The sequence below is a fragment of the Cyprinus carpio genome, chromosome B8, assembly GCF_018340385.1.
Source record: "Cyprinus carpio isolate SPL01 chromosome B8, ASM1834038v1, whole genome shotgun sequence".
In the NCBI taxonomy this organism is placed as follows: Eukaryota; Metazoa; Chordata; class Actinopteri; order Cypriniformes; family Cyprinidae; genus Cyprinus; species Cyprinus carpio.
The window spans coordinates 15,037,048-15,058,721 of NC_056604.1; the positions used below are offsets into that span (position 1 = coordinate 15,037,048).

Below are 21,674 nucleotides of genomic sequence, written 5' to 3' on the forward strand. Positions count from 1 at the left end.
GTAATGATATTTTACAATATTACTTGTTTTACTTCTTTAAAAAACATTACAAAATCTTCCTGACCCCAATCCTCTGAATGAACCTCTCTACATAAACAAAAAAATCAAGTCCCATCTACATTTTTTCTTGAATACTCTATTTGCTATGAATTTCACAAACAATACCTGCTTGATTAATGTGCATGTGGTAAGAGCTGGTTTGAAGCCAGACAGGATATAGTTGTCCTCCATCACATTGAATCTGTCAGAGTTACGTCTGGGCAGTCCCTTCTTTTCCATACTACTCCTGCCTGTGCCAAAATCACAATTGAACACAATTATGGATATAACAATTTTTTAGAGAGTAAGTGCATTGTATTAACAGACCAATGATGTTTATCTATTGAGTATTTTACCATTGATACTGTCTGTGTCACTTGTTTCTCGCTCCAGTGTGGAGTTGATGGCACTCATGATGTTGACCGTGGCAAAGGCGAATGGCATCCTGTAGCGGCCCAGTCTTTGACAAAACCCCTCCGCCTGATTCTTCAACTTCTCCAGCTTGTCTCTGTTCTGATGTATAGAGAAAAAAGAAGACTGTTCATAAAAAGAAAGTGGTTTTATGAATATTTCTCATTAGAGATATAATGCAGAATTGAAATTCATTTGAGAAAGAATTGATTGAATTATGCACACTTTATGGCCACAAGTATGTGGACCATAACCAACTTGTATGTGCTTGTTTGAATTCAAAATAATGAATCTACTCTTCTAGGAAAGCTTTCCACTTGACACTGGCACATAGTTGCAGGGTTATGAAGGGGCTCTTCCCCACCAGAATCTGAATGATTTCTTTATGGACTGTATATATACAGGGGTATTGTCATAACCCATGCCAAAATCTGATAATGAGCAGGGGTGTCAACATACTGTTGGTCATGTTGTGTACATAAACAACTTGAGAGAAAGAGAAGTATTCAGTGGTTACCTTAGTAGTGTCACTCTCCTTCAGTATCATGTATGGTTCAGCACAATCCCCGATCTCTCCCTGCTGTAGAACCAACCCAATCTACACAAACACAAAAAAAACACAAAAAAAATAACATAATAACATCAACTACAATATAAACTACAATATCAAATTAAAACAATAAAAATAATATTAATAAAATATTAAGTTTTTTTTTAAAATAAAATATGAATTCCACATAAATATTAAGCACCTCAAAATTTATAATAATAAGAAAAGAGCACCAAAGCAACATATTAGAATGATTTCTGACAGATCATGTGACACTGAAGACTGGAGTAATGGCCACTCAAAATTGAGCAGTCACAGGAATAAATCAAGAAATAATATTTCACAATATTACTGTTTTACAGTTTAAAAAAAAGTCCAAATGGTGAGCATTTAAAAAAAACAAATTCTACTGACCCTAAAGTTTTCAATTACAGTGTTCATAAAATGTATGAAATTTGCTCACACTTTATTTTAAGGTCCAGTTGTCGCTATTAACAAACTATGACGTTTAACTTTGACTTTTGCCTCAGTAAACTTCTCATTTGCTGCCTATTAATATTTAGTAATGTAGTTGTTAAGTTTATGTATTGGGTAGGATTAAGGATGTAGAATATTATCATGCATAATATGTGCTTTATAAGAACTAATAAATAGCTGATATGTTAATAATAGGCATGCTAATAAGCAACTAGTTAATAGTGAGAATTGGTCCCTATACTAAGGTGAAAATTATATACTAAGATACCAAAACTTTTTATTATGAATTGACAAAAACTCAAAATGGCCAAATACCTGTAGATTAATCATCCTGACCTACATATGGGTTTATTAATTGTTTATAATATATATTTAAAACTAACAAACCAAGAGGATAGTCATTTCAAGAGAAAAAAAATAAATAAATAATTAATTTCTAGGTATACAGTCACTATTAATCAACACTACCTTAACGACCAGATATATATCTGGAGAAGGGTAGGAGATTGAGAAAACTGCAGATCTGGCCAAAGTGGAGGCGTCAGTGTTGGGAGTGTGAGCGCGCAGGAAACCCTTCATCTGATCTGAGTTCATGTCAAGATGGAAGTTCTCTGAAATCTGAAGGAAAAAATACCATGATTAGCATGGATAGCATAAAACAACCAGCATGCTAAGGGTTTTACCAGATTGTTAAAGAAACAGAAGGGAAATTGTGGTGCATAAAGAACAAAAACACTTCCTCAAATTTCAGGCAGAGTGAACCAATCATTACAGAAAGACACCTCACAGAGAGCGACATTAGCACAGTTTGCCCCCAAATTACCACTGACTCTCAGTCAATCTGACAAAACCCATCTTCAAGCCTTACTTGGGCATATCAGAAATCCTAAATTATGTTTTTCTCTCTTAACATTGTGAAATGGGTAGTTCCTCCTATCCAAACATTCTCTTCACCAAAAAAAAACATGCTGCATAAAGTCCCGATTTAGCATGAATCATCTGGTCTGTCTCTTGCATTAACCTTCTTCAGTAAAAGCTAAAGAGGATTAATGTAATACTTCAGGATATTCCTCCCAAATATATCTGCTGTCTGTCCATTTAATATGGAAATACACACAGCTTGCATAAACACTCGCTGATTCCTTGAGATCCATGACTGTCAGTCCAAGAAGTTCTTAAATTTGCGGTGAAGACAAGCTGTGGTTCATGTTTACTGGTTTTATAGACCTTGGACTAAACTGTTCAGACTGAATTTTGTGACCTATTTCTACTTCTTTGTAAGTAAATTGTTGTTTTAAATATCTACACACACAAATTAAATATAGTTGTTGATTTTACCTCTTACAAAACAATGTTTATGGCTGTGTGTGGATAATGAAAAAGTCTCTCATTAGTCTCTCTAGCTCTGTTCAGACTGAAGTGGAGGAATGTGGGAGGACTAACAGGAAGAACACTGGCAGGAAGAATATTGATTAATTATGTCTCCCGAGCTTAAGCAAATGGGTTTAAGCTGAAGGGTCAAACTACAGAAATTATACCACATATTTGAGATTTTTTTCATAGCTTTTAAGATTAGCATCAGAAACTGACCTTCTTCTTCTCTTTCAGGTCATAGAGGGCCATGGTTGCAAAGAAGGGCTCAATGTCAATCTCAAATCTGTAGAAGGAAAAGCATTATTTCAAAACCAAATATAACCCTGATAAAACCACAATTTTAGGGTGCATACAGTATTTTATGAGGACCATTTCAACCTCAAAGTATAAAATGAAACAGGTCCTTTAAAATAAGAAATAAAATCATGTATCAGACCAACCATTCAGAGAAAGTAACCAATAATAGTGGATGGTAAGGAAGTATTACTTGATGGTCTGGCATCGCACTAGTATCCTCTGCCCAAAGTGCTCCTTGGGACAGTCAGGAATGGGCCGAATCGCTACTGCATCCTCCTGTACACAGTCAAGGGCAGATTGAAGACAGTATTTAACTTCTAACTGAATCCTTGTGTTTACAAAAATGAATCACTCAAGAATATTTTGAAAAGAACACTGTTTAACAGTATAACGCAAGTAAGACAAAGCTGCACCTCATCAATAGGTGGGTAGAGGCCGAAGAGCTCGCCGTAGCGATTGCTATTTCTGGCCTCCTGGTTGAAACGATCCAGCTCCTCCGGACTGCTGAAGCGCAAGAGGCTCTCCACACGACGCTCCTGCAGCACCCCCAATAAAAAAAATTAACAACATATGGTGATCCTAGTCCTATCATCATAACCATCACAAAGTGCTGGCAGGGACGGCGACTTTTCCTGAGGGATAGGAGAGAACATATTACACCACATATTACATACAGTACACAAGGCATTTAGATATCATGGTTTTTAAACTGGAGCCTTAGGACCCCCAGGAGCCCAAAAGAGAGCTTATTATAAAATAAATAATTTAGTAATTCAGTGTGTTAAAAATAAAATAAATTTTGAAAAAGTTCATATATAAAACATATTAAAAAAAAAAATAAAAAAATAAAAAAAAAAATCATTACATTTATAATTAATAATACAAATAAAGACTGTTTACATTTATCACATTTGAAAAAGTTTATATGTATAAATATATATTTATAAAAGAAAAGAAAATGTTACATTTATAATGAATAATAAAAACTTTATAATTATCATGTTAAAAGTGTCCATTTACACCTTGTTGACACCATCACTCTTAAAAATAAATGCTCTTAAAAGGTTCTTCACAGCAATGCCACAGAGGAACCATTTTTGGTTCCACATAGAATCATTCAGTCAAAGGTTCTTTAAAGAACCATATCTTTCTTACCTTTTTATAATCTAAAGGACCTTCTTTTACCACAAACAACCTTTTGTGAAACAGAACGGTTCTTCAGATGTTAAAGGTTCTTTATGAAACCATTTAGACAAAAAGGTTCATCTACAGTATGGCATCGTGAAGCACCTTTATTTTTAAGAACACCTATAAACAAATATTAAAAAAATCAAAACACAAAGAAAAAAATGATATAAACACCAAATCACCAAAAAAAAACCAATACTTTCACCAAATGCAAATAGAATCCATGGCTGTTTTCACTTAGTGTAAATAGCATCTATCACTATTTAAACTTAGTGCAAATAGCTGCTGGCAAATAAAATAGTGAAAAGAAAAATTAAAAAACCTCTATCAAATTATGCATTGTCTTTTAATACTTGTTTATTCTTTTTCTCACACAGTATTTGAATATATAAAGCAAATGGCTAATTTATGGGAAAAAAAATCATAGTTTGAAAAAGTAAAAAAAAAAAAAAATTATTTGCCTGTTTAGAGCATTTATTCTTACATATACAGTACAAGCTAAAAGTGATGGTTTAGGTTACATTCGTTAATTCATTAAAGTAGCACAAAATTAACTATTTTTGATAATGAACTATCTCATATCTTTTGTGATTACTTACTAAACTGGCAAAGCCTCCTTAACTTAAATTCATTAAATAATAAAAATTAAAAGCATCACAAACTACACACACAGAACCTAATCAAATAAAAGCAAATTTATAAACTGGCAAAGCCTCCTTTACTTCATTCACTGCTCTTATTCACAGAGAAGCGAATGTAGTTAATGTAGTTTTGTTTTTCATTTTACTTTCATCTTACTATGCCTTGTGATTTGACTGAACTGGCAATGCCTGCTTAACTTCATTCGCTCCTTTGCCGCATAACTACATGTGGAATAGAGCAGAGGAGCTCTTATAGTTCTGAGACTAATGCCTTTTTCCAGGAAGACCATAAGCCTTTGAGATGGATGAATTCTCAAAACCCTAGGAGAGATTTCTGTTAATCGCCAAATATAAGAACCACATGCACTGGCTCTGATAGTGGGCATCATGTAGGGTTCCCATGATACATTGCGTCTAGCCTGTGGGATAGACCATCCCATACCATTTGTATTCTTAATCTACTTGCTTAAAGACACACATCACAGAACAGAGCTGGCTAGCGGGACCTTTAGTACTCCTCTGGATTGCTAATAACCCCTGCAGTGAATGTGGAGGCCCTTAAAGGGATCCAAAACTAAGGGAGGATCTTGGTGTTCCTGCAGACTCTCAATCTAAACTCATGAAAAATACATGGAGTGAAACAAATCATTGTGGTTTGGATAATTAAATCTTGGCAAAGCTGCACTGGGACGGAAGTAGTCAGGACAGAATGAATAGACATGCCTCATTATGTCCCTGGACTCTGACAAACAGGGGTGGGATGGAGCCAAGATGGTGGTCATGGGGACAAAAACAAAAGAAAAATACCTGGGAGAAAGATTCTGCCTATTTTTCTTATTCTTTTCAACTGTTCACTTCTTTTTAAGAGGAAATTAATATGTTTTGTTTGTGTCTTATGACAGGGAATGAGCACACATAATGGAATGGGTGGTGACACACTTAAGAGGCTTAAATATAATAATAATAATTACAAATGAAAAAGAGGAATATAAGTGTCCGTGGGGTTGGGTGGCGTCCTTGAGTGACACTAATAACAATGTGAACAAAAATCCCAATTAGCTGCTTTGTTGTTGTAAAATGTCATCTGTATAAAAGAGGAAAGGTTTTATAAACTGTGCTTACTACTTGCTCTTGTTTGTCAGGCTCAACGTCAGACTCAAACGTCTGTCTCTGTAAGACTCTGTTAGCATCTGTCCTCTCGGAGTACGCAATCCATCCATAACCCTGAGATCTGCAAACAAGAAACACAACAGCATTATAGTATCTGTGTGTCTGGTGTCATTTCTTTGAGTTATGTTTTTTGAAGTTTTAAGCTGCAGTATTTTAAAATTCAGCCCTGACGAGGGACAGGAAATGAATGCAGTCTGGGAATTTACCTTCTGCTAACCACCAGCCAGGGCTGAGTGTAACTCTGAACACAATCCCTCACATGAGGATCCAGCTCCACTCTGGAGACACACAAACACACACATTATAACAACACGCAAAGCTTAAAACAACACAAACTATAAAAATTAAATTACAAAAATAATAATAAAATAATGTATTTATTTATAAAATGATAATAATAAATAAAATCTATATTAATTTACACACTTTTATAAATAGATATATTGTATTTAATACTATATAATTATATATACTATACATTAAGTGACCTAAAGTTTGGAACATTACTATTTTTAATGTTTTTTGAAATAAGTTTCTTCTGCTCATCAAGCCTGCATTTATTTGATCAAAATAAAAAAAAAATGTATATTGTGATATAATTATTACAATTTAAAATAATTGTTTTTTTAATTATTATACTTTAAATTAATCTTTATTTCTGTGTATAAAGCTGAATTTTTAGGATCATATGATCCTTTAGAACATCATTCTATTATGATTTTTATAAAAGTTGAAACAGTTCTGCTGCTTAATATTTTTTCAGAACATGTGATATTTTTTAGAATACTTTGATGATTTAAAAAAAGAAGCTATGTTTTTAAAATATAAATAATAACAATATACACTACTGGTCGTAATTTGGGGTCAGTAATTTTTTTTCTTTCTTTTTTTTAATAATCAATCAACTTTTATTCAGCAAGATGATGTTAAATTGATAAAAAGTGATAGTATATATAATTAGATATATATTATTAACTTTTTTTTTTTATTTACATTTCTTTTTTAACCTTTTTATTCATCAAATATATTAGACAGCAGAAACTGTTTCCAACACATCATAATAAATCAGAATATTAATGATTCTAAATGATCATGTGATAGGACTGGATGTTAATGTGACACTGAAGGCTGGAGTAATGATGCTGAAAATTCAGCTTTGCATCACAGGAAAAATTATTTTTTTAAGTATCTTCAAATAGAAAAACTATTATTTAAAGTTGTAAAGCTAATATTTCACAATATTACTGTTTTTTTTCTTTTCTGTATTTTTGATCAAATAAATGCAGGCTTGATGAGCAGAAGAGACTTCTTTCAAAAACATTAAAAATAGTAATGTTTCCAAAATTTGGTCTGGTACTGTATATATATATATAATATATATATATATATAATTAAATAAATCAATTAAAGAAATTGACACTACTAGTGACACCAATAATATATAAACACCATTATTATTGCCTAAATGGCTGCAAACTAATTTTCATCTCTGTTGTAAGTGGTTTTGCATTTCTCACCTAAGACTGAAAATGAAAAATTTATGCAAACAATACAAACTGACTTGTGAACCCTCCTTTCTGTTAAATGAACATAAGTAAATGTTAAACCGCCTACCTACACTGCATTACAATCACAACACAACTGCTCAAGTCAGCACAAAGATATTTGTCTAGTTGACCTTCTCAACCCCAACAGGGAGCATCCAGCACCTACCCTTCCTCGGGGACAGAGGGGCGGAGGGTCCTGCATTCCCTCTCCACCAGCTCCAACTCCAGGTCATCATCTGGAAACTCCCCCAGCTCCTGCATGAGCTCGGCATCTCCACTGCGCAGCTGTGACATCAGGAACTCATCCAGGTCCACCGGCTCAACTGCTTCATATGACTGAGGCTATAAAGATAACCAGGACATAAAATCAAACAACTAGTGATCATAAAATGACCTCTTTGATGGTAGAGTATAGAAACTCTTGGTTACACCCTTAAAAATAATGGTTTCAAAAGGGGGTTTTGCAACGATGGCATAGAAGAACAATTTGGTGATTCCCAGAGACTCTATAGTGCACAGTTTTTTTTAGTGTAAAGATCATTTAAAAAATCTATAGAATCTTTTTCTACCACAAAGGACCTTTTGTAGAATGGAAAGGTTCCATGGATGTTAAAGGTTCTTCATGAAACCATAGATGCTAATAAAGAACCTATTATATTATATAGACATAAAAGTGTCTGCAAGACATTAGTCCATTTGAGACATAATCCATGACGTCATAATAATATGAAACGAAAGTAGTGTAAATTATGAGAATGTATGCCTCTATAGCATTAAAAATAGTCTGTATATAATGCAAGCAAAATAGTTGCAGTTAGTTGCGCAAACAGAGGCCAGAAACCATCATAAAATATGAAGTCTACCCTAATATATCAGTACTGTATTTTTTATAGACACTAACACATTCAATACAATTCAGCATGTGTTGTGTATCAAAAAAGACATGTTTTTAATCTTCCTCTATACCAACTAATGAAATGCCTAAAATAAAAACACACAGAGAGAACTGGATTGCTCTATGACCCCTATAACACAAAGAAACAAAGAAGGAGGCTGTAGGAAGCAATAAATCATTTTAAAGCTGATGACATGTTCAGACCATAGCAGTAAAAATGCATTGCCTACAGTTGTATTCCTCTTTTAGCTAAGTTAGAGTGGAACAGAGCGTGTTTTGTCATGACTTGAGGCAGACAGCTCCAGACCTGCTGAAGATAATCAACATGACTGCTGCAGTGTTATGGGAGGTTTGAGATGTTTCACAGAGATATATTCATCAGAAGGATTTTGGGCATAAAAATTAAACCATCAAACTAATGCTAGCCTGTGGAAAGAGACCAAAGCATGTCAAATAAAAGATTTAATAAAGTGTAACTTTATGATAACCCTAGCTGGTTATGTAACGTCTCTCAAAAAGAAATTTCACACTTCAAAGGTTTAGTGAAGGGTTATCACTTGCAAAGTGTTGTACAACAATATTACCAGTTATCTGAAACATGCCCTTATTACACAAGGACTTATAACAATTCTGATAAAACATTTTCAAAACAAACTATCATATCTAAAGCACGTAAAGGTGTAGATGTTGAATCTCATCACAGCAGACATCAATAAACAATCAATCTAGATAAGTTTGTTATATAATGAAAATCATGTGTCTACGGCATTTCATCAAGGAATCTTAAGAGCACTGTACTGTTCAAGTTATCTGATTTCATCCGTTCTCTATGGAAGCCCATTTCTGCCTCAGAGTAAAAAATAAACAGGGTAATTGTAAGAATACATAAAATAAGCTTTATACTTTTTGTCAGATACGAGAGATATTGTAAAGTTGCAAACTATGAAATGATCACAAAATATTGAGGACCCTGAAGTACAGTATAAGGTCGCAAATGAGAAATAAAGAGAAATAAAGTCAGAATGGTAACAAAGTCACAACTGCGAGATAGAAAGTTGCAACAGCATGAAATAAACTTGGGAAATAAAATCACAATTACAAGAAATAATGTTGCAAAAGGGAGAAATAAAAATTGTAGTAGAGAGAAACAAAGTTGCAACACTGTGAAATAAAGTCACTAATGAGATACAAAGTCACAAGTGTGTGAAACAAAATCGCAATCACAAGAAATAAAGTTGCCAAATTGAGAAAGTCACAAATGAGAAATAAAGTCAGAATGATAACAAAGTCACAACTGCGAGATATAAATTTGCAACAGCATGAACTAAATTTGCAATTGCGAGAAACAGTCACAATAGTGGGAAATATATTTGCAATTGCGAGAAAGTTGCAAAAGTCGTAAAACAGAAATAAAGTCGCAAGTAAGAGATATGAGGTTGCAATAGCATGATATACAGTAACTTTACAATTATGACAAACAGTCACAATAATGGGAAATAAAATCAGTTATGAGAAATAAAGTTGCAAATGTGAAAAACAAAAATTGTAATATGGAGAAACAAAGTTGTTACACTGTAGAATAAAGTCACAATAGTGAGATATAAAGTCACAAGTGTGTGAAATAAAGTTACAATAGTGAGATTCTATTATCTTTTATTTATTTACTCTAAGGTGGAAACAGGCATCCATAGATTTTTGCAACGCAAGTGCCTGCTTACATCTCTGGTGTCTACCTGAGGTAGTACAGGAAACAAAGTTTGGGTATAATAATAACTGATAAAAGCCTTTGTATTTAAATATTGCAACTGTTCAAACTTTTTTTTTGCTGTGTGGTTTGTGTACATCAGCAGCAGCTGACTAGGGAGGAGCAGAGGGTAATTGTTGATGAATACTGATATAGTCTATGGGAGGAGACGAGGTGTTATTTCTGTAGCTGATCTAACCTCATTCACTCAAAAGCAGCAACGGGGAACAAAAAGGCATTTGAGTGCAATGTATTTCTTAGAGAAAAAAGGGAAATAAAAAACTCTGACTTTCCTATAATTGCATTATTTAACACAAAGGTTTAAATGTAAGTTTCTCATCCTGAGGCCTAATTGTGCTTTTTGGAACATGGAAGCATCCACAAACCTGACACCTGGTCTATATTCAACAACATCAATCTTAATATAACCCACCCAGGCTGTGTGCATTGTGCAAATTTAGCTTAGAGTTTCATTTCTGCATCTACCAATTGAATGCAACCAACATACAGCAGACAGAGCAAGTGCATCTGAAAGGGATGAAAGAAAATACTCACCAAAAAATTCTTACGAACAAACTACGAGGCAACTAACAAGATGGCGTTGCCCGGAAATAAAAACGACTTGTTTCTGCAAAACTCTTCCTCAATAGGTTTGAGCCGCATGAAGCAGTCTATCTTTCGTGGCTTCCAAAACCAGGATATGACATCACAACCACTTCCCTTTTTAGCTATGATGAAATAGCAGGGGCAGATATGCACTCATAAATAAAGTCAAAAATGTAAAGATGAGTTAAATTCAAATTATGAGTCCATATTCTGCTTTCAACTTTAAGAAACGCTGAAGGAACTATATGATCACTGTCAAAAAAGTGAGAGGTATTGTAGACCATTATTGTATGTTTACAGTGGTGCATGAAATGGTTAAAATTCGCTAGAGGTGAGATAGCTAATAAACAAGAATGCAGACCCATAATAAAATATTAACAATTAACAATTGTGCCTTGCTATTGGTTACAAATATTGTTTAACAATAAACAAGCAAGGAATGATACAATTTAAGGGTTTCTTGTGCTGTAAGATACATGTGTACACATCATGCATAAACAACTGAATTTATCAAATATTCAAGAATTATGACTACTTATAAATCATTTTAACACATTATTACTTAAGTATAATCTGCATTTAATCCTGATAATAGCAGTTTTACATCTTTCAAAATGATAACATTAACATTTGCCTTCCACCGCAATCTATGTGAAAAATGGGAAAACATCATAGATTATGTTTCCATGAAGTCAACAGCTTCTAAAATCCATGGATATTACATATAAGCTATCTAACTATCTACCATTTTAATCTATCTATCTATCTATCTAGTGTGTGTGTGTGTGTGTGTGTGTGTGTGTGTGTGTAAGCTGGAAAGCACCAGCTGCAGTGGTCTGGTAGCCTGGGCTCTGACCCATTTTCAGCATAGAGGAAGCACAGACAGGTTAGAGCTTAAGTATGTGCGCACACACACGCACACATTTTGAACTTCCCATTAATTTCTAATGTTATTCAAATAAGTGAAATAAAAACATAATTTAATATTAGTATTTTTTTTATTAAATTAATGCAATAAATAAATATTTTACATATTATATATATATATATATATATATATATATATATATATATATATATATATATATATATATATATATATATTATATATATTTTTTTTTTTTTTTTTTTTTTTTTTTTTTTATAAAATATATAATTTATTGTATTTAGAAAAATTACAAATAATTAATTAAATCAATTAATCCTTTTAATTATTATACAAAATCTTTTGACTGCTCAATGCCATGATTGACCAATCAGAGAGCAGTATTCCAGAAAGAAATATGTGACCCTGGACCACAAAACCAGTCTTATGTCGCTTGGGTACATTTTTAGTAATAGCCAAAAAAAACATTGTATGGGTCAAAATTATCGATTTTTCTTTTATGCCAAAAATCATTAGGATATTAAGTACAGATCATGTTCCATGAAGACATTTTGTACATTTCCTACCGTAAATATATCAAAACTAAATTTTTTAATAATAATATGCATTGATAAGAACTTCATTTGGACAAATTTAAAGGCGATTTTCTCAATATTTTGATTTTTTTTTTTTTTTACCCTCATAAACCAGATTTTTAAGTACCAGATTTTCAAATTGTTGTATCTCGGCCAAATATTGTCCTAACAAACTAACAAACCAGCTTATTTATACAGCTTTCAGATGATGTGGTCCAGGGTCACATATGAAAAATATAAACAAACCTTCTTACATTTCTTTTTAAATGGAATCAAATTAGAGAGTGATGTGACAGACATTTACCCACACCTATTCCCACAAACAGAATAAAGTGTTTATAAACATACATCCATGTATAATTTACGAATGACCTGTTTGTATGTTCAGAATCAGTTTGAAGTTACTCAGCTGGATTCTACTGAAGTATTTATCAGTGAAAGTGCAGCACTCACTATGTTGAAGCAGATAGAGCCAGAGGCGCTGTAACTGTTCCGGTGGTGAGGCAGGGAACCATGGCTGACCCCACTGAAGTGTCTCCGGATATCTGCCGAGGAGTGTCTGAGGTGAGAGAGGGAGACAGGGATGAAGAAGGTGGAGAGGAAATAGAAAATTATGTGCAACATAGGATTATTTTCTAGTGAGAGGTTTTGGGCCGGGACCAGGTGCTTGTTTACACACTCCTCACAGTGTGTATATGTGTGTGTGTGTGTGTGTGTGTGTGTGTGTGTGTGTGTGTGTGTGTGTGAGAGAGAGAGAGAGAGAGAGAGAGATGCAAAGTTACACACACTGAATGAACCTCACATCAATGACCTTATTTATTACTCATCATTAAACACACAGACCCCTCATTAACCCGAATGGTCAACTCCACCCAGATGTGAATAGTCATAAACCATCATACACCCGATATTTGGCCATTTCGAGTTGCAGATGATTCTGTCTGCTTGAACGATTTACACAAGTGTCCCCTGTTCCAAAGTCTGCCAACAGACCCGTCAATGGATAATTTGTGTAATTTCTGCTTTCTATATTGAACACGTTTCAAACTCAGAGCATAAATGTACAATGCATTCAAGTTATTAAATTTTTTCACACATTCCCTCAGAATCGAACCCATGACCTTAGCATTGCTTATTTTCACTTTAGGTGTACATCTCAACTTCCTTTATTAAACTGTTATAACTAATACATATCAGCCAACAGCCACCTTGCTCTTTAGCTATCACTATAAGTACCTTAAAATATCCACATCTGTCAACCACTAGATTTGAACCCAAAACATTTGCATTATCAGCCCAGTTCCTTAAGTACTCAGGCTACTATAATCCCAAAGCTTTTTGTACATTATTATGTTCATTCATTTGCACATGTATTAATGATATCAAATAATTCATTGTATACTTTTGGCAGAGGGTGAGTACAACAACAAACCCTTCTGCAACATGCAGTAATCAGCTTTTGAAATGCATGCATGCTGTGAGATTCCCAAATGAAGCGTAAAATTATTTAGACACTCTAATGACATGTACCCCAAACACTGGATAGGGTGCGCTGATGAGTGTGTGTGTGTGTGTGTGTGTGTGTGTGTGTGTGTGTGTGTGCCGTGGTGCACCTGTGCTTCCTAACCAATTCAGGCACAGCAGAAAAAAAAAATCAGACAGACAGTGTCCCAGATTTCTCTGTCCCACTGCAGCATCACTGATGAAATGAAAATTCACAGTGTAAAAATGACTCGGCATGAGATTTACTTTAAATTTAGAGCATATACTGAGTGAATACAACACCTCCAAAACACTCGCTACAACCAAGTTACCACTTAAACAGTTAGTTACAATTCTCCTTTTCACACCTAAATCACTTCAGTCACATTCCCACAGTGTCTCAGACAACAATTCCCACAATGCAGCCTGTTTTTCTCCTAACCTCCATTCATTTCAGCAGAAGGATTCGCCTCAGAAGCAGAGAGGTATTGGGTTTGGCAGGCAGCCCTCCAGGCCACGATACAACAAAGTACTATTGTGCACCCGCTTATCAAAAGTCCTAAAAAATGGGTCACCATTCATAACACTGTGTTGTTTCTTCCCAAACTCATTTACACAGATTGTCTGTTGTAGGATAATGGGGTTTCTGTAATCATGTGCACTTTATATTCAATATGTTTGCTTTGCGTCACATGAATGACTTGCATTTTACAATATATATAAAAAAGAAAGCAGTTCTTTTAAACTGAAATAATATTTTACTATATTAATGTATTTTTGATCAAATAAATGCAGCCTTGGTGAGTACGAGACTTCACTTTAGAAATAGCAAAAAACCCAAACTTTTGAATTGTACTGTAGTGTATTTCCAAGATGAACATAGCAATCACACAAAAAGGCGACAATTTTTTATTTTTTTTTTTTTTTTTACAAATTAACTGCAACACCATCCGTTAAATCAAAAATGTTGTAGCTGCTGTTCTTGTTTTTCCGGACTATGTTTGGTAACTTGAGCCAAATCAAAATATCAACTCGAAAGGCTAGTTTTTAAAAACTAGAGTAGATTTGATGAATTATTAAATGGGATTTACTTGTCACTGCTTTCCGGGAATATATCCACAAAATCAGCTACAAACTTCGTTAACTACTTTTAAAGTCAAGTTTGGGGCAGGAGAGCATGCAAATTCTCTAAACCACAGGGCAAAGACAAACAGGAGTGAATTATAGCATGCAGCCTTTCTATATACTGAAGACAGATCACAGAATACCACAAAGAGTATTAAGTAATGCAACACATTCACGATTCTTTCATAACAGTTCACGTCATTATAGAACAAAGCTCAAACCTCATGCAAGACGAAACACCAGCTGAATTTATAAAACAAACACATTGCAAAATCACATTTCCCTATAAAAGCAAAGAAAGGAATATCAGATCTTTTATAGGATAGCCAGGCATTCAGTCGTAATGGTGAGAGTTCTATGACAAAAGACATTATGAAGAAAAACCAATTAAACATGAAAGGCTGAGATGGGTGTGAGCTACAGTTTACACTCCACAAAAATGTTACAGTCTTTAATATGACTGGAACGTTCATCACAACAAAACAGCTCATCAACAAAACAGATGATGATGATGTTTCTGTGTTATCATGGACTGTTCTCTGCACTGGAGGTAATGACATAGGGTGCAGAGAGATGAGTCTCAATTTGACCCTCCTTCTGCGCCATTGGCTTTCCATCAACTTTGACAGGAGCTGTAATTATTGGGAACATTTCACACAAACAAACACACACCACATGTCAGGAGCTCACACTTTATGAGCAGCCATCCTGATTTTGTTACAGACGTTTTGCTTGTATACTGTAAGCTATTGGATCATTTTGTTCACTACTTTAGAGATTACTCGACCAGGTACTAAAGAACTTCTGAAGGGTGGAATGGGAAGGGATGGAGCAAGGTCTGTCTGTGCTACTTTTTAAATTGCTGGTCTCTATACACACGTCAGACAAACGCCTTTGGTCATTTAGCCACGTCTTTTCTTGCAACGTGAATGTTTTTAAAGGGATAGTTCACCCAAAAATGAAAATTCTGTCATTAATTACTCACCCTCATGACATCACAAAAAACAAAATAAGACCTTCGTTCATCTTCAGAACACAAATTAAGATATTTCTGATGAAATCTGAGAGCTTTCTGACTCTACATATAGAGAGAAGCGCAAATACCACGGTCAAGGCACAGAAAGGTAGTAAGGACATCATTAAAATAGTCCATGTGACATCAGTGGTTCAAGAAAAGCTACAAAAATACTTTTTGTGTGCAAAGAAAACAAAACCAACAACTTTATACAACAATTTATTTTCTTCCGTCTCAGTCGATGCATGTTCACAAGAGTACCACGACAAGAAGAAGAAGAAATTGTTGAATAAAGTCATTATTTTTGCTTTTTTGCACTATCTGGGCCTTGAACGTGTCAGTTGTGTTGCTGTCTATGTAGGGCCATTAAGCTCTAGGATTTCATCAATAATAATAAACATTATTTATTATGTAATTAATGACAGCGTTTTAATTTTTGGGTAAACTATCCCTTTAAGTCACCACATCAATTTAAAATGCATATGTATTGTATTTTACTTTTTTTTTTTTTTTAACTAGGGATGAACCAATATTAAAATTACACTCTTAAATGGCAAGCACATTCACAGTGCTCTTAAACTTATAGTCACCCCCCCCCCTCCCAAAAATTTTTCCCCCCCCCCCCCCCCCCCCCCCCCCCTCCCAAAAAAAAATTTTAAAATGTCTCAGTGTTATTCTTGTCTGTACAGTAGAAGTCCATGGTAACCAAAACTGTTTGGGTGAGTAAATGATAAAAAAATTGTTAATTTTTTGGTGAACTGTCTTTTTAAAGGGTTGAATTTTTGCTGTAATGTATCAAAATCCTGTTATCACTCAATGATAATCTAAACCTTACAATAGGCAGAAACAATTAAATATATAAAATTGGCTTTATATAATATGTCTGTTTCTAGTACATAAACCACCATTCAAAAGTTTGAGGTCAGTAAGATTTTTTTTATGTTTTTGAAAAGCATGAAGTCTCTTATGCTCACCAAGGCTACATTTATTTGATTAAAAATACAGTAAAACAGTAAGAGTGTGCACTGTTATTCCAATTTTAATAAGTTTTTTTTTTTTATTTGAATATATTTTAAAATGTAATTTATTCCTGTGATTGTAAAGCTGAATTTTCAGTCTTCAGTGTCCCATGATCCTTCAGAATTCAGTCTAATAAGATATAACATAAGAAAAAGCTCAAAAGCATTTATTTGAAATATAAATCTTTAATAACATTATAAATGTATCTTTTGATCCATTTTATGCATTTATTCACAATGATCCCAAACCTTTGTGTACGGTAGTGAAGTGTACTATATTGAATTAATTAGAATTAAACTTTTAGTTCAATGTATTGTTTAAAAATATATATTTAGAAAGAATCCAAACATTCAGTAGTGTCAATAACCAAAAGTCACATCTTCTTAAAAAAAGGTAAATGAACAAAAATCAACTTGTCAGATTGGTTCTTATTTTTCCCCATTGCAGATTGTGCATGATGACGAGAGACTGTAAAACATAAGTACTAAGTGTGGCCATGAAAGCGGCAGCCACATTCCAAAGAGAGCGGACTATGATTGTTTGTCTTAGCCGTCACAGCTAAGTATGATTGTGGGTCAGGGTGCCTCACAACACTGCTGTGCAACAACACCACTCTAGTGTGTAACTTCCCTTGAAGGTCAACATCAGCTGAAGATAACTGAAATTAAAGAACTATTCTTGTGATGCTGTCGAGCATTTCCTTCAACTACAGCCTTTCTGCTGACCGAGGGCTTTCGTTTTAGTCTGCCACGTCTCATTTCATTCTGTTTTCCCCACATTGTCCGTCCTAAAACATTAAGTGTCACTTCTCATACAGAAATATTCCTCCATGCGCCCCGAAAATCAAAGGATTATGAAAAAGAAGATGGAATAAAGAGCAAACAAAAACCCCAGGGCACCCTTCTCTAGTACAAAACACAGCTGTGCTCAGAGGACTTTTCATGTGTGAATGCATCCTTCATGCAAATAAATGTGTGGTCACTGAAAATGAGAAGGGACACGGAGGGTGGTGCATGAGCCAAGAGAAATCTGCAGCGTATGCGCTGACGTTTTTTCCCCATCCAAAGCTGTCTGCACGAGACAGCACGAGTTCAGCTTGTGCAATACAGCAGCTGCAGCTACAGCAAGTCTCGGCCCCCAGTGAGATGCGCTGGTCAGGCTGCACTTGCATGAAAATCTGGGAATCATTCTGTTAGCTGATGAGCTCTGGGCTTTTTACTGCTTGACTTTGTTTTAGAGACGTACTGCCTATAATCTATCTTTACCATCAGTGAGTCCTTCTGAATTTCCTATTGTGTCCTTACAATGAGGAAGTGAAACAATTGCTTAATCATAGTTACAAATACTAATGTGACAACGGACATAAACCAGGAGCTCACTATAAAATAGAGATGTACTGACACAGCTGAACCTTCACTGGGAGTTTGACTGGCCAATCAGAGCGATCATAGAAATCTGCCATTTTTGTCCGACAAATAAACCAGACAGCAGAGTAGATCATGTATTGACATCTTTGCGCGGAAACAAGATACCTTCTGATGTTCATTCATGTTTATTTCATGCTATAACTAGGAAGAAATGATCAGTTCACTTGCCGCTTGAACTGAGGCGCAACAGCGATCTGTCACGACACAATAAAGAGCCACAAAACGGTATTTGTTGTTTGAATTTCTTAAAAAAAGACTAAATTTGAAAGTGGAGACTTTGAGTACCAGGAGTAACCTGCTCTGTCTTGTCTGTTGGCACTTTGTCAGTGTCCTCGTTGCTCCGCAATGTATTTTTCACTGCGTGAGAACATAATGTGTGGCTGGTTTTTTTTAATATCGTTGTGCAGCTCATTACATTTAGATTACCTTTGCCATCATCTAAAACTCACAACTGATCTGTAATAATCTAATAATAATGTAATCTTTAGCAGCTATCAAAATGAATATCCATTTTTCATACTGTCATACATTATGCATAAATTCACTGCACTTCATTAATTCACATCATCTTTAGAGTTTATGTTTAATGTTGACAAAATATCATTTAATTTTAACTATTTGTACTAATTGGCCATAAAATAATAATAAAAAATAATAAAAACCAAATCTCACAGGAAAATATAACTATTTTACAAGCTCTCGGATTTCATCAAAAATATCTTAATTTGTGTTCTGAAGATGAACAAAGGTCTTACAAATTTGGCAAGACATGAGGGTGAGTAATTAATGACAGAATTTGAATTTTTGGGTGAACTATCGCTTTAATATCAACTACAACTAATATAGTACCAACAAAGTTTTCATCTCAGCAACAAACTTTTCAGAAAGCTACATTACATATTTGTTCATGTTTTTGTAATCAGTACAAGCAAGGATATCAAATAATGTTATCAAGCACAATAACAACCGTGCAGATGCTGCTGAACATGTAAAATACTGTTTTTCAGTTTTGGCAAAGCCATTAAATGCTCACTATGAGTGATGTATAGCCACTGAAGACGGATTATTTGTCATTTAAAAAAAAAAAAAAAAATCATCCAAAACATGAGTACACAGAACACAGCCTGAAATTCAATGCAAAATTGCAACATGCCATCTTGGTATGGATCAAAGCTGCAGCATCTTCATTACAAGCAAAAAGCCTTACTCTTCAACCACCAGATAAACTAGTGGTTAAACACATGGGACTATTAAGCAAACAGCTTATTAATTCATAAAGACACTCCACTGCATGATTCCCACAATCTGCTGGGGGAAAATGGAGTGTGGCATATGACAGTTATGTTATGAAAGAACCTTTGTGTGACATAAACTCACAAGACATAATACTAGAGCTGAAACAACTAATCGATTTAATCGATTAAAATCGATTATTAAAATAGTTGTCAACTAATTTAGTAATCGATTCGTTGCTAAATAATTTTTATTTGCCGTAAGCGGCTCATTTCGTGCATATTTTAAATCTGCGGTGACCAAAGTGTGGCAGTAATGAGCCACCGAGTACAGCAGAGAAGCAGCGAATAGCCAATAGCTGGCCTCGTTTTATGTCACGTGCTTCCCGCACAGCGTCTCTGCAGCATTCAGCGTGATGGGTGAGGCAGGCGGCAGTGGTGATGAGTAAGCTCGAGTAAGAAAAAGAAAAAAACGCGGAAGATAAAAATAATCGGACGAAGTCATCCAAAAGTGTGGGAGCAAAAAGAGAGCAACCTAGCTGTTAAAGCCCTGAACATTTGGACATGTTGACCTTTTTTGCACTGCAATGCAAATTTTTTCTCAAATAATGAGTGAATAGTGTTCTGCCTCCATTTCCCACAGGTAGTCGAATTCCTGTCAGTTCCGGCATAAGCTGTTTTTGTTAACATTTTATCGCTTTATTACATTTTTGAATTTTGCACTGTTATAAGGACCACTACATATTTAAATCCGATGAAAATCACAGTGTGCAAAGACTTTTTATTTGTGTAGATTCTGCAGTACAATGTTTGTTTTGCAAATGTTTAGTCGTAAAAGCTGATAACATTGCTTTTTTAACAATTACCATTTAAAGCTTTGTCGTTTACCCAGTTCATAATTCAGTCTTGCAGCCTAATTATGACTGAATGAGAGAGGTTAATGTTTAAATGTATTTTGAAATGCACTTTTTTCTAAGTATTCACTGCTCTTTTTCACACAGCAGGTTTTTTTGTGTGTGTCCAAATTTTTTTCTGGACAACCTTCTGATGGATTTTACTTTCAATTTTTCTTTAAAATGTGAGTTCCATTCAGTTTCATGCCATTGGCACTTTATTGGAAGGATTGTTTACAATTTTCACAGCATTATAAAGCTGTTTCCCAGGTATAAGCTGTGTGTTTACAGGAAAAAATAATAAAAATGCAATTTACTGCAATTTTAATTCTGTTTTATTCTTATTCTTCATGATAATATGTTCTGAAAGATTCCTTATAAGCTTTGTTCGGGATACTATAGGAGCCCTAAGGACTTGCCATGGTGAAAACATTATTTGAAATCTTGTGAAATTTGCTAGAGTATGTATGGGTCTGGATTGCAGAAGAGTTCGACAAAGGATAAATCACACATACTAAAACACAACTCCAGGTATGTTTTTGATGATGATATGACAATGCAAAATGGTTAAAATCTCTAAAAGGTTATGTGTGAATGATAAAGACCCTTGTTAATAATTTACTTGGGGAAAAAATGGGCTTTGTTTTATCACCTAAACCGATTCATCGATTAATCGTAAAAATAATCGACCGATTAATCGATTATCAAAATAATCGTTAGTTGCAGCCCTACATAATACTAATCATTACCCTGTATATGAGCACTTTGTTCCCTTTGTTTTATTACCGGACTCCCTTCTTCCACTATGTCCGTATATTCATTTCCTCCCCACCTGTTGTGGGATAAAACAGGAACAATATAAACTTCCACCACTTTACACCTAACAGAGGCCCAGTACTGACTCATCATAACCAGAGTAGCAAAGGGGGCTTGTGGAGGAAATGATCAAATAGACAGGACATCTATAATTAGAATTACACGGAAATGAATGAAAATTGCACTCAAATGCTTTGACATATTTTTTCAATCATTCTTCCTTTCTTTTTGGCTGAAGGGATACATGTGGAATGCCTCTGGACC

The 21,674-nt window shown here is 34.5% G+C and overlaps 1 protein-coding gene across 1 annotated transcript in view; it reads right to left on the reverse strand.

Moving 5' to 3' along the window:
* LOC109061423 (dedicator of cytokinesis protein 8-like) overlaps window positions 1–21,674 on the reverse strand; it is a 48,561-nt gene that overhangs the window by 26,330 nt on the left and 557 nt on the right. Inside the window, 11 exon segments of the mRNA XM_042729918.1 lie at window positions 166–290; window positions 396–552; window positions 968–1,048; window positions 1,946–2,095; window positions 3,068–3,134; window positions 3,339–3,424; window positions 3,562–3,780; window positions 6,100–6,208; window positions 6,354–6,425; window positions 7,861–8,036; window positions 12,854–12,959. Coding sequence (XP_042585852.1) covers window positions 166–290; window positions 396–552; window positions 968–1,048; window positions 1,946–2,095; window positions 3,068–3,134; window positions 3,339–3,424; window positions 3,562–3,780; window positions 6,100–6,208; window positions 6,354–6,425; window positions 7,861–8,036; window positions 12,854–12,959 — 1,348 coding nt within the window.